The sequence below is a fragment of the Melampsora larici-populina genome, assembly GCF_000204055.1.
Source record: "Melampsora larici-populina 98AG31 unplaced genomic scaffold MELLAscaffold_45, whole genome shotgun sequence".
Lineage (NCBI taxonomy): Eukaryota > Fungi > Basidiomycota > Pucciniomycetes > Pucciniales > Melampsoraceae > Melampsora > Melampsora laricis-populina.
The window spans coordinates 588,613-605,008 of record NW_006768809.1 but is presented as its reverse complement, the minus strand read 5'-3'; the positions used below and the strand labels follow the sequence as shown (position 1 = coordinate 605,008).

At 43.4% G+C, this 16,396-nt stretch overlaps 5 protein-coding genes across 5 annotated transcripts; 2 read left to right on the top strand and 3 right to left on the bottom strand.

The window, feature by feature from the left end:
• Positions 1 to 1,646: 1,646 nt before the first annotated feature.
• Positions 1,647 to 3,737, top strand: MELLADRAFT_117679 (uncharacterized protein; the record flags this gene model as incomplete). Its single annotated transcript, XM_007414739.1, has 3 exons — positions 1,647 to 2,542; positions 2,623 to 2,926; positions 3,011 to 3,737. 3 exons carry the CDS (start codon positions 1,798 to 1,800, stop codon positions 3,318 to 3,320), a joined length of 1,359 nt encoding a protein of 452 aa, XP_007414801.1.
• Positions 3,738 to 3,978: 241 nt separating this feature from the next.
• Positions 3,979 to 5,470, bottom strand: MELLADRAFT_110593 (uncharacterized protein; the record flags this gene model as incomplete). The annotated part of the gene is made up of 5 exons (XM_007414705.1): positions 3,979 to 4,118; positions 4,200 to 4,413; positions 4,511 to 4,672; positions 4,732 to 4,963; positions 5,163 to 5,470. 5 exons carry the CDS (start codon positions 5,468 to 5,470, stop codon positions 3,979 to 3,981), a joined length of 1,056 nt encoding a protein of 351 aa, XP_007414767.1.
• Positions 5,471 to 6,076: 606 nt separating this feature from the next.
• MELLADRAFT_66720 (uncharacterized protein) lies at positions 6,077 to 7,990 on the bottom strand (the record flags this gene model as incomplete). Its single annotated transcript, XM_007414704.1, has 4 exons — positions 6,077 to 6,304; positions 6,377 to 6,813; positions 6,866 to 7,841; positions 7,979 to 7,990. 4 exons carry the CDS (start codon positions 7,988 to 7,990, stop codon positions 6,077 to 6,079), a joined length of 1,653 nt encoding a protein of 550 aa, XP_007414766.1.
• Positions 7,991 to 9,120: 1,130 nt separating this feature from the next.
• On the bottom strand, positions 9,121 to 10,318 carry MELLADRAFT_91787 (uncharacterized protein; the record flags this gene model as incomplete). Its single annotated transcript, XM_007414703.1, has 5 exons — positions 9,121 to 9,155; positions 9,308 to 9,499; positions 9,605 to 9,769; positions 9,872 to 9,993; positions 10,080 to 10,318. 5 exons carry the CDS (start codon positions 10,316 to 10,318, stop codon positions 9,121 to 9,123), a joined length of 753 nt encoding a protein of 250 aa, XP_007414765.1.
• Positions 10,319 to 12,759: 2,441 nt separating this feature from the next.
• Positions 12,760 to 13,448, top strand: MELLADRAFT_66718 (family 31 glycoside hydrolase; the record flags this gene model as incomplete). Its single annotated transcript, XM_007414740.1, has 4 exons — positions 12,760 to 12,762; positions 12,799 to 13,005; positions 13,045 to 13,120; positions 13,369 to 13,448. The coding sequence occupies 4 exons, from the start codon at positions 12,760 to 12,762 to the stop codon at positions 13,446 to 13,448; spliced, it is 366 nt and encodes a 121-aa protein (XP_007414802.1).
• Positions 13,449 to 16,396: the final 2,948 nt, after the last annotated feature.

Genomic DNA, 16,396 nt, shown 5'->3' with positions numbered 1-16,396 from the left:
ATTTGAGGTGAAAGACCTAGAAAGCATCTGTGAGACCCGATAAGAGCAGCAAAGGTCTAAAAGAAGATTTCGAAGGAATTGTATAAACAATATAAACCCTATTAGAAAGTCTGAGATATAGGTTACCACCTCGCAAATCCCGAGAACAACACCTTCACGTTTGATACATTGCACTTGCCAGTGTGATATGTTCTGCTTTGACGGTTTTACACTCCAAGATCTTGAGTGATACTTCTAGTGTCCGGAGGAAGCAATGGAAAATGTTTTCAATTTTGATGGTAATCATCAGGAGCTGATCACTTTAGAGTTCAAGAGTTATGAAGCTACAGTATTGTTTTAGACGAGGTCATTGTGAAGTTTCAGGACACGCAGTGATATGCTGAGCAATTGATCAGTCGAGCCTGAGGGTAACAGTTTGGTGAATTTGTTTGATGGCGAACTTGAACTATCCATCAATCGAAACTTGACTCTGCTAGGAGAAGTTTATTGCACTTGTGATGTCACAAATATTACAGATCCACGCACATTCAAGTGCTTAACATGGTCATAATCTCATTGGACTGTGGTGTATCACATCGAAATGGGATCGAATCCTACGTGTCAATCGTGGTGATTTAAAGTACATAGGCTCTTGGAAAGTTCAATACGGCGAATCAAATGAGCTAGATTCAGTGGAATGTGTCTGTGAAAGATTGGACTTGTTTAACAGCCACTTGATGGCAAGAAAGCCTGAAAGAAACTCTCACAAGTTTGTCCCCTGTGGGATGTGGGTTCAGGTACTCCAAGTCGTGAGACTGTCAGTGCAAGCTCGCCTCTGACCAGGAAACGCAAAAAGGGGCGTGCCAATCAATAAGATGAGAATGCCTGAGCGTGCAGGAAAGGTTTTCAAAATCCAAGAACATGCAAAGCACAAGTCCCCTCGATTTTGTCTGGTTTTCATCGTGTTATCCTCAAGAAATTGTTCGCGCTGAACCTATTGAGCCATGTCGCTATCTAAGGTCATCGAACCTGACTCGCAACCTCTGAGTTGGACCTTCTCTAATTAACTTCGAGCCTTAAGATATTGCCAATTTGAAGTCTGAATGGGATCGCAAAGTACGTCCCAGATTTGATGCGAACTACGTGTGCAAGCCTCATACATTTTTTTATGATGTGGTATATAAAGGGCTCCAAGTTGACAATCAACGTGCACACTGCAGTTAGAGTTTTCGCTTGCTATTATTGCGTCAAATGTTCAACTGGAACCTCTCTATCAGGCATAAACTCTTGCCTGGTTCAAGCCCAACGCTAGGCCTGGCTCGTGTTACAGGCGGTTGAGAATAACGGTCATGAAGCCTCGTACTTGTCCGCGACCTGTGGTTATCAATCTACGCTTTTTGGCAGCCCGTCAACTAATCCGGATCCTGCCCTTTGCCCTTGATTTCACCTGCACAACAAGCGGTGATCCCCCATCCATGGAAGTCGCTTTTTCCTTGTCACAAGCACACAATATTTCCCTACGCAAATTATCTTAATCCCGTCCTCCATCGGGAAAGCACTTTGTACTTTCATTCCACACTCCTTCGTCTGATCAGTACCAGCGCACGTATTCCCCTCTTTATTACGAGCACTTTTCGCTATCCCCTCAGTACCAGAAATCGATTCCGTGGGTCTCGAATCTCGAACAATCATTTCAATCATTTTCACACCTTGACTGTGACGCCAACTAGGAGGCAACCACAGCCCAATTCTGTAACTCCTCGCCACTCTCGCTTCTTCGGATATTTTTTTGGCGGTCATCTTTCTCTTGCACTCAACATGTTGAAAGCTTCCAAATACGGCCTTTTGGCTTCGCCTTTTTTCATCTTCACGGCTGCAAGCGGTTCTTTTCAACCAGAACATCTTGCCGAGAAATGGAATAGCGCTTCTGTTCAAACTGCAACAGAAGGCCACCTCAATTCACTGGAAACCCCGCCGAACCTCAAAAGTGACGTCCTTGAAGTTGTGGTCCCTGGCACACTGCTTACAACGTCACGTTTGCTAACTGAACGGATCGCCATAGACAGTTTTCACTCTCGAGCTCAATCCGAACCTCGTCTTTCCCTGCGCACCAAAAGAACTACCAATCAGCGTTCGAAGAACGTCACAAACCTGGCCCGTCGCGCCTCTGGCGCACCACACGTTGCACATTCAGCATTGTCTACCTCAACAGCTGACTCTCAAGATACTCCCGATGCCGATAACGACAACGATTCAGACACAAACACCAACTCGAGCCCTCGAGTCACCACTAGTGCCTCTGGTCCAACACCAACACCGATGGGCTCTTCCCGCTCGTCAAATTCTACTTCGTCTTCTCAAGCGACACGTTCGCGAGGAACACCCACCTCATCTGCTAGCTTGGCTTCCCACGCTACTGCAACTTCCGCCGCCTCCCCCTCCGCCAGTCCATCTGCTCCGCAAACTGCACCTACTTTTGGAGACTTATTTTCACACCTCAATTCATACTTCCAGCCGTCGAATGGTGCTTTCCCATTGGCCATCATGATCACAGTCGCCGCAGGTAAGGTTATTTCCTTTAGTCACTCCACTTTTCGAAGTTGAATTACCACACTCACATATCTGCACACTTCTTCAAAATAGCCATCTTACTTTTGCTGGTCATCATCTCGGTGGCTAAATGTATATGTCACAGACCCAAGTTTGCCAACGCAAAGGACTATCCACAAGGTTTTCCATGGGAGTCCAACAATCCAAACCGTCCGTCGGACGTCAAGCACAAGCGCACACCTTCAAGCCCCTTCTCCAAATCTGCTGAAGGAAACTGGAGCAAGATGGATAATGAAAAGTCTTTACAAACAAATCATGAATTAAACAGTTGGCAGCCTGATCCCTCATTATCACACTCATCGCACGTACAAGTAGCCCCTTCTCCACTTCAACTCAGGTCAGAGGGTACGCCAACGGCAAATCTTCGCTTCAGCAGGCGGTCTGGCCCAGCCCTTCCACCGCTCGTCATCTCACACCACAGTGAAACCGCCAATGTTCAACGTACCTCACCCGCTCCCTTCTCCGTTACATTCGAACCTCAAGAGGGGTGGACGCAAAACCCGCCTGTTTTGCATAGTCCAGCCCGTAGCTCCGGTTTTGTTTTTCCAGCCCAACCTTCACCTACTTCATACGACCCACTGAGAGCTCAATCACCTTATCATGAACATCAAAGTTCGGGACATTCAGATTACCACGATCGAGCTCCTTCACCAAATCAACATGCGTCTGGTCACATCAAGACTTCCGCAACTGTAACAGCGCCCCGGTACCCCGGTTGGGTTGGAGTTTAGATTGATCTAACAGAAATGTACCAGTGCGCGCCTTTCAGCGTTGCTGCCTTTTAAAACGCAATTGGATCCTGCTGGTCAATCAATCTCACATGGTCAGAAATCATCCGAATTTTCTCGGTCCTTCGGCAATTCTATTAGATTGGAAACATTATTTACAAACGTTAAATCAAGTCGAGTCATCCGTTACAATGTCCAATAGCGGACATGCAATCACAGGCATGTTGCTCAAAACATAACAATGTCTCTCATCACTCTCATTGACTTTAGATACCATGGCGTGCCATTGAATTGTTACTTGGTAATCAGATATACTATAAATGTGTATTTTGTCGAGCATGTTTGTTATACTTGTAGTTTCATCAGGGAAGTTCCTATTCTTATTTTCTTCGTATATATATATAATATTCTGCACGCAGCAAGCGGATTCCACGTTCGTTCCATTCCACGTTCGTTCCTTTCATCACCATGAGTATGAGTAAATGAAGCTTCAATTCGTCAAACTGCAGATAACAATGCCTCCTCCCCTTGAGACTTGAATTGCCTATCCTATATGTTTATATAAGAAAGTGTCCCGACGAGTCGCAAGCCAATCAATCATCTAAGTAGTCCTGGCGAGCCAAACATCGAGTATTCTGATTACTGAGATTGGAGAGTACCCTTATCTATCCGTCTCAGTACCTTTGTTTGTGCCTGGATTATTGGTACGAAACCACTGCAAGCACATGGAATTGAACACAGTAGTGCCTCCTTGCGTTGTGAGCTCTTCAGGTGGGTAATTTGACACGATCTCATTGTTTTCTACGGCAATACGGAAATTAGCAGTATCAGTGTTTTCTGAAAGAGTTGATCGCGCTTATTTGTTCAAGAATGGGTAAAAACCTAATATATCTGATATAGACGTGAAAGACGAGTCTTTCTTTCCTCGATTTGCCAGGTCAAGATAATTGGTAAGTTCGTTCCCGAATAAGACCAAATTTCCTAGTCTTCCTGGATGTTTTGAACCGTGATTTGCCTGCAGAAGCGCAGCATACAAGCTCAAAGGACCATGTGGAATGTAGAAGAATGTATGTTCATCACACATTAAGTCTTGTTCCTAACGTGATCCCGCCATTGATAGCGATAGGAATGGTCTATCAGCTGCCATCAACGGCTCGAGTAGGTAAAATTGGACGTGTATGGACCAAACATACCTTGTCATGGACATCATGACCTAGCCCCCTCAGATACGCTTTGTCACTCTGTCTGAATGCAGGGTCGTAGAAAGAGACTTGGATCTCTATATCGTGTCGAGCCCCCTTTGGACCACTAGGGGAGGGACTTTCGCCGACTGATTGAGCGGCGACATTGTGAGCCTAAGAAAAAAAGCCTCTCAGCTGAGCAATTGGAGTGATTGCAAGAATCCTAAACTGACTTTCAAGGTAGGTAGAATAACATCAAGAAAGAATATCAGTTGGTATTGGCTGCCTCGCAACATGTTAGACGGAATTGTTGCTGCCTGCTTGTCAGATGTTGCGTTCTCGCTCAAGTGTTCCAAGTTATCGGGTGAGAATGGGCCAAGTGCCAAGCATCGCACACGTAGTATCCGTGAAGGAGCGTGAGACTGCGTAAGCGATTTTTTCAGCCAAGCTACCATTGATTTGTTGCTATCAGTTTATCACCCCTTGGACAGTCAATTTGGATTCGGCCTCTAAACACCCACTGGACAGAGGTTCTAGCCATAGATCTTTTTTAATCGTGCCTCTTTTTTCTTGCAGCATTTCAGACGTGGACTTTGGAGACTTGATGTTTGCGTTGAGCTTGTATGCGCGTCCTTTGTGCCGATTTGTTGACTTTTTTGCAGACCGCTCGACATAGGTGAACTCAGCACTCGACCTCGCACATAGTACATTTGGCGTACTCGGGAAGCATGAATCACTTTCAACCTGGCGATTCGGAAGCCGATCGTCTTCAAGTCGGCCTTTATCTGGTTCGCCATAGGCGCAAACTGGTTTACCACGCCGACCTTTATTCTTTTTCGAACGTGTGGGGACATATATAAACGGAGACTCCTGGTACAATTTCTGAGCTTCAGGGTTATCCTCGGTTACGGCATCTTGGCCTGATTGACGTTGCTTTGGATTGTTTAAAGTGTTGGCTGAGCAGTCAGACATATAGAAAAAGATTCACCGAAGAAACATTCTAAAATCCAAAATTGTTTTCACAAGCCGACCCAAGATGTAGACCTATACAAAGCCATACCCATACGCAGATCGATACATATGTATCATCGTTATGTGTAACTGTTATGTATAAGATTATGTGGACTGTGGACAAGATCTCTTGGATCAGCAAGAAAGAGGCAATGATATCAAAGAGCGAGCTATACGCCCCTAAGAAAATTCACACGGCTAGGGAGTAAAAAATTGTGCGATGGATGTGTTTCTGCTTTTCTGGGAACCATTTGAATTTGTCCCCAGAGTTGTGCAAAGCTTGAATGAGCTACCGTGAAGGTTATTCATCCTTTTTGTCCACTTTTGAAGATAATGCCTCTGTGCTATCATCAACTGGATTTTTTGCGCACTTTTGTTGGTTCTCATTAATTCTACATTGGAATTCTCTATGACATAAATCCTCAAGATAACGAGGAAGGGAATAAAGGATAGATTTACAATGGAATCAGACAAATGCAGTCAGAAAGCTTTTCTCTGAAATATATACATTAATAGAGAAATTTAATGAGGTATTGATGTCCCTTTCTATCTTCCATATGTTTATGATCAATTTCTATGTTTGCGTGGATCCCAGATAATGTCAAGGGTCTCTCGGTCGGAATTCATATAACGCATCATCAGTACTTCCGGAACCGGCTTCTGAGTGAACCTCTTGCTAGGACTATAAGCAGGGAGAAATTGAGCATCCGCGATGAAGTATGTATTCTTCTGAAGTCCTTCAACGAGTTTGGGACGAATTGGCGAAGTCAAGTTTGCTGAATCAAATGTTTCCTCCTAGTCAAAGATTGAAAGTGATGCATGAGAAACTTGGTATCTTCCAATGTTACATAGGCCACTGAGACTCACCACCGATCTCAACATATTCGTATCCATCACCCCCGCGGCATATTTGGTGATGCTGAAGCCAAGACAGATCACAAGTGATTCTCCAGTTGGGTTCTCGTCACTGTCAACGCCCCAGACGAATCTACGACCCCAGTTTGCCGAGCCGATTGCCCGAGAGATGAGGCCAATCAACTTAACAGTTTCAACTTCGTCGTTCAGAACATGATGATGAGATTTTGGGAAGAACTGAAATGAAGTGCGGAAATTATAAAGGCTTAGAAATTCCCATCCAGCTTGAAATATACCATGTGCATCGCCCTTCACTTCCAATGTGTGTAAGTTGGGCATCACAGAGATGAAGTCCTTCAAAGAGTTAGCTTTCAGTGCACGTGCTGCACACCAAGATATGATAGTGGGACCTGATATGAATTGGTTTGTACCAGAACAAGCCAATTTATCTATGTGAGCACAAGTTTGACATGGAAAAGAGATAGGAGAAAGAAGATATACCTCCTGAGAACTCAGAAAACTCTTCGTCACATGCTTCCCATTGTCCAGGCAAGTTCATCATGCGCATCAATTCACGTGAGATAAATATACCAGAACCGCTAGATACTCCATTCTCTTCTGGTTGGGTATGGCTCAACGTCTTGTTCATAGAGCTGATAAGATAAGGGAAACTCTTGGGATCTTGAAAACGTGCCAAGATAAAAGAAATGCCATGTCGAGTCGATTTGGTGTCCAGGAAGTAAGTGTCGTCATCACACAACACATACCAATCTATCTCCTCGGTACCCGTACGATCTTTGGTCGTGTACCATAACCAGCGGATAAGAGCAAAGTAACGCCGTGCCTGATGAGAAGCGTGAACTACTTCCATTTCGATGTTCAATCCAGATTGCGAAATTTGTGAACGTGATTGTTCCTGTGTCTCCGGTGCATCTTCTGCCGATAAGAGAAGCAATGCTGAAGATCCCTTTCTTCGCTTCTTGATGTGATCGTCTTCCTTCATCCAATCTTTCCATAGTGGAAGTGCCTCGTCAATGCCAGCCGCTGAGGTGGCTAGGCCCCACATCAGTACTGGAGGTCTGAATGTTGTAGGGGTTCCATGAAACGGATCCAGTCCAAGGTCTTCCGGAAATGAGGCAGTGTCTATATCATACACCGAACACTTTGGAGAACTTTCACGCGACAGGATTACATTGAGTAAGCGTGGAAATGCTCCGACTGGAATTTGAGCCGATGATTTGTTGGCGAAAGGAAGAAAATTTTCGGCTTGTCTGAAAGGCATCTGGATTGTGCGCATTTCGGAATCCAAAAGAACGGCAGTCGGACGAAGGACGATAGTGGATGCTACGCCGCGATAGTCTTTGGGACAGAAGTCCTGTGCTGAAGGCATGAGAATTGTAGGTTTGAACACAGAGAAAGATTTTTGATAGGGAGAGACGGAGAGAATTTCGAAAACGGTGCATTCTCTATCTGAGCTCTAATCGGGAACAAATAATTCGCTTTACCAGCAGAGGAAGCTTCGCCGAGGTCATCATACGTAGCTTCTGCTGCGACAAAGGTTCAATCCGGATCAGTGTACGAGACGAACACGACAAGGGCGCTTTGTTGACTTACCAAGTGGGTCATACAATATCTCATTACTTGTTTCCGTGAATGTTAAAAACATATATACTCTGACAGCCCATACGAAGCCGGTAAAGAAGAGGAACGTGTTCTGTCGTCTAGAAGCTCGACCCATCTGAAACTTTGTCAACAGGCTCAATCCAGGACCAAAGTGGCGTGAGTATGCTTGAGTTTCGAGTGGAAAAGAATTGTTTTGGAAAGAGACAAAGTGTTTTCTGATGAGTAGTCACCTCAATCAGCCTCAATCTTGCCTCTAAGGTTCCAACACTCTGTGACTATGGCCCACATGCTGCGAGTACGTGTAAACCCGTCTAGTTGATCATGCGAGCAGTCAAAAAATTAGTGACTATAGATGTTAGAATTGTGTAACGAGGATAAATATGAGAGACGATCGGCCCGTCTGATGGACACGCCCCTCACAAGCCGAGATTGCAGAAAGAACACATAATGCGCTGCCCTCAAGGTTCATCTGACGGTATATGGAGGAGAGAGCTTGGAATGTACGCAGTATACTCATTCGAGTCACACATGGCGCCATCCTGACTGACAAGGTCCAGTGGTTCGCAGCATCATATTTGGACGACCGTCCATGAGCCAAATAAGTGTTGCGCGCGAACCCACCTCATTCGATATTTTGAGCACGATACAGCCAGTTGGCGCCGAGTCCAAACCAATTGATGGGACAAGGTGCATTGGCCCGAAGTTTCAAGCTTGGACAACCCCAAAAGACTAAAGGCGAGCTTACATATGAGACTATGTATCATGAGGATTTGGATCGCGCCAGATCGCGAGCCCCTTCGTCCACGAGATACCCCTTCGAATTGAGCTCTTCAGTGTTCGCCGATACCATGTCCAACCAGAAACCACAGTCAACGCCAGCCCTTGTCAGCCTTGTATGATTTAGAGTTCACCTGAGAAGATGCAGTCCCTCAACGACAGGCTAAGGTGCAGACCTTTTGGTTAAAAGAGTAGCTTGCTACGTGACTAAATTCAGAAGAGCAATTACGCGTATGTACAAATGTGCTTGCTAGCAGACACTACGATGTTTTTCTCTGGTACAGTCTTATCAATGAGAAGACACTGATCACCGTAGCGCAGAAGTTCCTATTTGAAAGCCGGAAGCGGAAGCTTCTCTAGGATAGAGCGAATAATTGATTGACACTCCAATCTTCAAAATGATACAGACTCGCAATGATTGGTATTTGGTGAAGACGATCAAGTGAATTGGAACACGGAAAACAACGATTTGAAAAGGGTATCACAACTGTAACTCGAAATCATGTGGTCAAGTCGAGTCTTGATGAGGCCTTGAGGACTGACTTGTCGACATAGGTTGACGTTCTTTCTTGAGACGGTAGTGATAAAGGTCCTCAATTGTGATCATCTTCAGACCCCATTGTCGAGCGAACACAGCACAATCATCTCTACGTGCCATGGAGCCCTGTGGGCAGTCAGGTTTGACCAGCTCGCATATGATACCTGCAGGCGGTAAACCAGAAAGCTTGCATAGATCTGAACACGGAGAATTGGCCATGCAATCAGCATTCTATCAAGGTTATTCTTGATATCGGACCTCCTTGCGCGGAGGGACAAGATGATAGTCGCAGCAATACTAACCAACTGCCGCTTCTGTGTGACCTCTTCGGGACAATACACCACCTTGATTTGCTCGCAAAGGTACCATATGACCTGGTCGGCTAAAATCTTCAGGTTTGTTGGTCTTATCGCTTAGCTTGAGTGCTGTGAGAGCTCTATCATGTGCTGAAATGCCGGTGGTGGTGCCTTTTTGAGCCATATCAAGCAGATGGCGATGGCTGGGTTACCACATGTCGATCATCTCGTGTCCTACTCTTTGGATGCTGGATTTGTGAAAAGTGGACACACCATGCTTGTAATCGACTGTATGTGTGTAAGCGGTCTTGTGGGGGTCGGTATTATTCTCAACCATCATTGGAATATTGAAGTTCTCCAAGATGTCTGCGGTGAGAGCTATGCAAACGTAGCCACTGTTGAGGATGCAGCGGACAAAGTCTGTCAGAAGAGATCTCAAGAGGCTAGAGTTTGAGGGAAGTTGAGACCGAAGTACACTTACCTGCTATGTCTTATGATCCAAGCCATCATCTCGGTGCTGATCTTAGCAGCAGAAACAATCAGGTCGCCTTCGTTTTCTCTATCCATGTCATCTAACACGATTAAACATTCACCGTTGCGGAAAGCGTCTAAAGCTTCATCAACCGTATTTAAGCTGATCGGACCATCCTGATTGGACGCATCGCCGTCTTGTTCTTGCGGAACAACACATGGCACTACTGTCCTCGGATTGTCGATCATTAGAGTCTTGATGTCTTGACCACAGAGCTTGAACGATGACACCGACAATAAAACTGAGTTGAGAGAAACGAACAAATGATATTTACAACAAACTCGGCTCTGACCAAAATGCCGTATACATACCCGGACCGTGTAAATACCCGACTGGCAGACGGGGTGCCACCACCACGGCAATGGATGTGCATTTAAAAAACGTGCATCCGATCGAGAATCGAGATTGTACACTTGTCTCAGCGATATCCTGCTCGTTTGTCTAATTTCCCATCACGACGGTCAGATTGCAATGTCGACTGAAGGAGATTAAACTCACCGCGATGCAAAGCGTGTGCTGATCAAGTCTGCCCCACTTGTTCACGCACTTTTGTCCTCATGAATCCTTTTTGATCCAGGGGCGACACATGTGCTTGGCGCGACGGATCACTTTTGGAGGTTTACTGCCAGCCACTCGAAGCAGCATAGACAGGTCCATCAAGGTTTTGTATCTCGAGCAACTACGGCGGGCAAGGACGCAGGAGGTTGCTCTTTCGGCTCTGTGATGGCCGTGATTGTTCCTACCAGACAAAAGCATTCTGATGACCTCGTACAAAACCCGCATCTCAATGAAGCCAGTTCATACTAGGTTCAAATGATGCGCACATTGGTGACTTCAATTTCATCTTGACCAGGTGTCACACAAGCAAGATGAGTCCTACCACCTTCTTCTGGCATCATGTCCGCGGCAAAGTGGACAACCAAAAGATTGCTGGCAAAGACACTGAGGTGCTGGGTGCACTCAGTCCTTTGAAGTGATTTGCATTTGAGTTTGAACACTTCCTGAAGGGTAAGCATAGCACAATCAGACATGATGCAGGGGGTCTTGGAATAAGTCTGAATAAACATTAGTCAATCCAAAGAGTCTCTCACCTAAATGCAGGAGGGGGCGGGATGGAATACTCTGGTTTGTGTGTGTGGATTTCCAGAGTCAGGTGAGGGAAGGAAACAATAGAATGGCTGGAAACATTGTATAAGTTATGAAGAGACTTATCACCAACTTTGTCTCAGATATCTCATGATTTTCCCTAATCAGTCTTTCTTCTGCCTTGAGTCAGGTTCATAGTGATGACTTTTAAGCACTCACTTCTCCTTCTGGTCTTTTTTGTCAGTTTTTCATTTCTAGCTTTGGCTTGCTGGCCAACTTATTGAGCCACAAACGTAACATCAGCAAATAACCATCTACATGCCACACATAGCTTAGATGGCCCAGCATGCAGTCCAAGAGATGTCACCTCACTGAACTTGATTGTTACTCATGAAGAAAGTCAAGTCAAAATTCAGACAGGGTATGGCTGCCCATACCTTTACCACACACACACAATATCAACTTTGAATACTTGTGTAGCAGCTCACCACTTCTTTGATAGCTACTTGACTTCACATGAGAATCTTAGATGCCTCATCACGTAGATACAAGGTTCCAGAACAGTTTGTGCCCCACCCATCTTCCACATTTGTTGAGCCTACCCAGGCCACCTTAGCACTCTGTTACAAGGCCTCTTTGTGTTCTCACTGTCACTTGCTGGGCCAATAATGAGACACTGTGTTTGACATCAAGTGGTCCATCCCTCATGTATCAAGACCACCACATCGGCTTGCAAACTATTCTTCCGCTCATAGCTGCCATTTTTGGCTTATGAGAAGGCACAGATCCATTTTGAATTGCTTCAGGAGATTTGTGTACCCTATGGGTTTGTGATGTATATGGTAAAGAGGAGCACACCAACATGTATGGCTCTCTTCTAGTATACTTTGATCATTGTTCCTCAGGACCACATGGTGCCTTTATTTTGAACTCAAACAGAATGGATGTATCAGTACTAGAATAAGACTCCCTTCAATATGACATCATTGGTTTGTAATCTTTGACACACACATCATAGAAATGCTGACATGGAGCATGATTAAAACCCGATAGCTACCTGACTTTGAATTTAGATATCTCTGATTTCAGGAGGTGTTCTGGATTTTTACTTCTTGTCTGCCCCCCAATAGAGGTTGCACAGCAGTATTCACAGATCATTGGCAGACCAGCCATGGTTCTGTACTGGTCACTTGAGTTTCAGCAGTGCTGATTTGGCTACAAGAGGTTTCTCATATATAAAACTTTGCTTATGTTCAATATACTGTAGAAAGCTGATAGAGTCCTCTCTTTGTTTGCTTTACTCTATCTCAAAGTAGCAGAGGTGATTGAAGATTAATGTAAGGCTTCAATTCTGCTAGAAACAATGTGCGTGAAATTTATAACTATTCACAGGATTTTGATGTTGATATTTGGAGATCCTTTTTTCAGGTGAACAGATATTGACTGCATGATTCACGGCAGGGCTTCACACTTGGCCCAGAAAATTTCCCTATCCAATGGATGAGGGAGATTTTTAACCAGCTTCATGTGCATAATCAGCGCAATGGTATGTGTGCTGATACCCTATCCACTTTTTTCACAGATCACTGATATGAATGTATTTCCAATAGTCATGGTCATAGACCCAGCTGTTGCCTATCAGCCAGGAGACAAGGACAAAATCAGATGTTTTCTCAAGGAAGCCAATGGGACCTATTATGAAGAAATGCTTTGGGCAGGTGAGATGACAGGCTTGCATTGTTTTCTTTTGAAATACATACATGTTTTGAAAAGAGGACAAATTGTAGGTGTGAGTGTATGCCCATATGGGTTTCAGACATGAATACAGTCATATTGGTTGGGAGAGTTCCAAAGATTCTTTGATCTAGAACATGGGATTGATATTGATGGTATCTTGCTTGACAGTAAGTTATTAGCACCTCACCTTGATCAATTTCCAATTGAGATTAGTAGCTCTCCAACTTGATATAGTGAAAATTTGTCATTTTTCAGTGAACAAGCCTGCTTTACCAGTTGCAAACTTTTGCACAGTATCCAAAACAGGTTTGCCCACATGCCCTTTGAAGAGAGAAACTTCAGCCTGAGAATCACAGTGTGGATGAGTGGGATTATTGTATTCATAATACTGCAGGCCAGCTCAACAACCATACAGTGTGTACTAATATGGTACACCTTGATGGCCTGTTGGATTATCTGGAAAAACTCACACAACTCCACACATCTCTTTCATAAAGGTTTTGTAACTTTTTCCCCTGTAAAGATACAATACCCACAACCTCTTTGGAACACTTATGACATCAATCACTTGCAAGGCAATGTTAGAAAAAAGACCAATTCTACTGCTCTGTGTCATCAGTTGCTCAACTTTTCCAGGCTTGGGAGCTCTTGGTACACCACAGGGTGACTTTGAACTGGCCCCACCTGAAACGAGGCATAGTGGCATCGTGTGGTGGGGCTATGAAATTATCAGATGTTTTTACGTGACAGGCACGTGAGGGAGGCCACGTGGTTCTCACCCAGGCCGTCACCTGGCCTTCACGTATCCAGCAAAATACACATTGTGCCGACGTGGCTTACTAGTTGATCAACAGGTGAGTCAATCTGTCTGAGGACAACCTGAAATCCAGGTGCTCAGCATCCAAACCAGCTTGGATGACCTGCATCCAAGCTCACATTGGGTGCTGAGAATGTGGCAATCCTGACTCATAAAGCAAAGTGAATAAAAACAGATTCTCACCAGAATAAGAAGAGAATTGGCCGAGCCATATTCAAAACAAGTGGCTCAACTCATCATGTATCTTTGTGCTGCATCTCATGTTACAAGACCACGTCTTTTGTTGTCTCTCCAGCTCCGAAGAATAGTTCATACTTCGAACAATTATGGATTTTTTATCTCTATTTAAAACACAATACATGCTAATCACGTTGAGAGTGTAAAAAATATGTTGTAAAATTCTATATCAACCCTAAAGACTATAGTTGGTTCGGTTGATTTACGTCAGATTTTCTTGGATAGAATCGGCCTCGATTTTTGATTTGAGTTCAGGATTCAACTTACTTTTTGTTGTTTATCTTGTCCATGGCTTTCATTTTCTATTTAGCCTGAAACTAAAGCAGTTAAAATTCTAAAATATCAGAACCAAAATCAATAGATAAATCAGATTAATAGCAAATAGGTTCTATTGTATGATATTTAATTTGTGATATTAATTTTGATTTGTCTTGTAAGATTATTGGATTTGATGATAAATTTGATTTATTGTTTAAAGCATGATGATTAGATAGAAATGGACTGATTGGATGAGATGAAGATGAAAATGATTTTGATCTAGATGAAGTGGCTAAAGATATTGTTTGATTACAAGGTTTTTGTGTTTGTTGACCGAGTTACTTGTTGATGTAGTTGGTGAAGGAGGTGTTAAGAAGTTTGGATTTGATTGAATGGGTTGAGATGGTGTGATTGAATGGGTTTCATTGTTTTTGTTGTTGTTAGTATGGTGAAGTTGATGATGGTGACGATATCTTCAGTGCTGAAGTAGTTTTAATGGGCCCGATCGAGAGAAGGGTCTGCAATGTCACAGCTGGGTTTCAAAAGTGGGTAAGGTCTTTGCCGGAGTGAGCTCCTGCAATAAGGGTGACGTCACAGGTACATGAGGGTACATGTCACAGGTCTCAATCTCATTGATCAGAAGGGATCCTTCTTTCCAATTTTGTCGATTCACATCTTTTCTTAAGTCTGCTTTCTCCTTGTTCTCTTTTTGTTATCGTCACTCATCAGCCTAAATCCACTGACTGTGTGCTTTCGCACTTCTCATATTGGTTCAATCTTACTCGGATCAATTGCTGTAAGTCTTTTTGTTTTTTTTGCTGATGGTACTTTAATCAATCGTTTTGTTGACTAACAAGGATCTAATTCAACTTCAGATTTAAATAATCATCATCAACAACAACAAAACAACAGAAGAAGAGTTACATTTGATGATGATGAGTTCTTATCAGCTTCTCTTCATAAACCTGATTTGAATCGATTAAATTTATCTTTTGATTCTTGTTCCAAAACTTTAGATATCAAACATCGAATCAAATCTTAGTTTTTAAAGAAATTGATTGAGATTTTTTTCATACATCTTTTCTTGAATTCTTTACCTCACATTTACTACTTTTTTCCTAGCAGCATGATATAAGTCACCATCGTTCATGCTTTTATTGGTGAGTGTTTGCTTTTTTTTCTTTTCCAACTCATTCACATTTTAATTTTTTGTTCTCTTCACATCATTCATCTCAAATTCCTTGGATTAATTATTTCATTGGTATGTCTCAACTTTTTTGTCTATATCTCATTTGTATAATCATTTTCAAGTTCATTTTTTTCTGATCATTGATTCTGTTTGCATTAGCCAAACTATGATCGACTCTATTTTTGATTTTGATCTGACTTTCCTTGGGCTGCAAATCATCTCTCCCTTGCTCAATCACTGGGTCCAGATCTAGTACTTAAGTATGTAGTACCTTTTATGACTACATGTCTCTTCAACTCATATTCACCGACTTTATTGCTTGTATTTTTTGATCCAAAGCTCTCCCACATCCTATTTGTTTTCCATAAAACTGTTCTTTCTTTTTTGATTTTGTTTTCACTGGTTATACTCTTTTAAAATCTTGTTTTCCTTATGTACGGTATGTAGTTTTATCAATTTAAAGGGTAGATTGAAATTTGCGGGCAACAATAAAAAAGCAATGCCAATTTGAGTGGGCCAAACAATCAATCGGGCTGGATGAGTGACAGTGTGAGCATTGGCTGAGCTAAATCTTTAATTATGTCACAACATGTTGATGAGATGACTCACATCATAGCAAGGTGAGATGGCTCACCTGCTCATAATGTGAGTCTTCTCACCTGTTCATCGGGCAGAAGCCTGATGTAATGAACAGGTGAGCCATCACCTTGTGGTCACATGGCCATGTTGGGTGATAGTCACACTGGCTTTCATGTGGTGCTGGTAGATGTGGCATAGTGTGAAGAGCCTAGGATTTATTGGCAGAGGCCAATTTCACCTGATCTTCACATGCCAGCCGCCCCGTGGTGTATGTGGTGTAATATATATCTTGAAGTGTTTGTGTAATCCCTGGTGGTATTATCACAGCCAAAACACCTGTTGGTCATTTGTAGCGGGTCATTG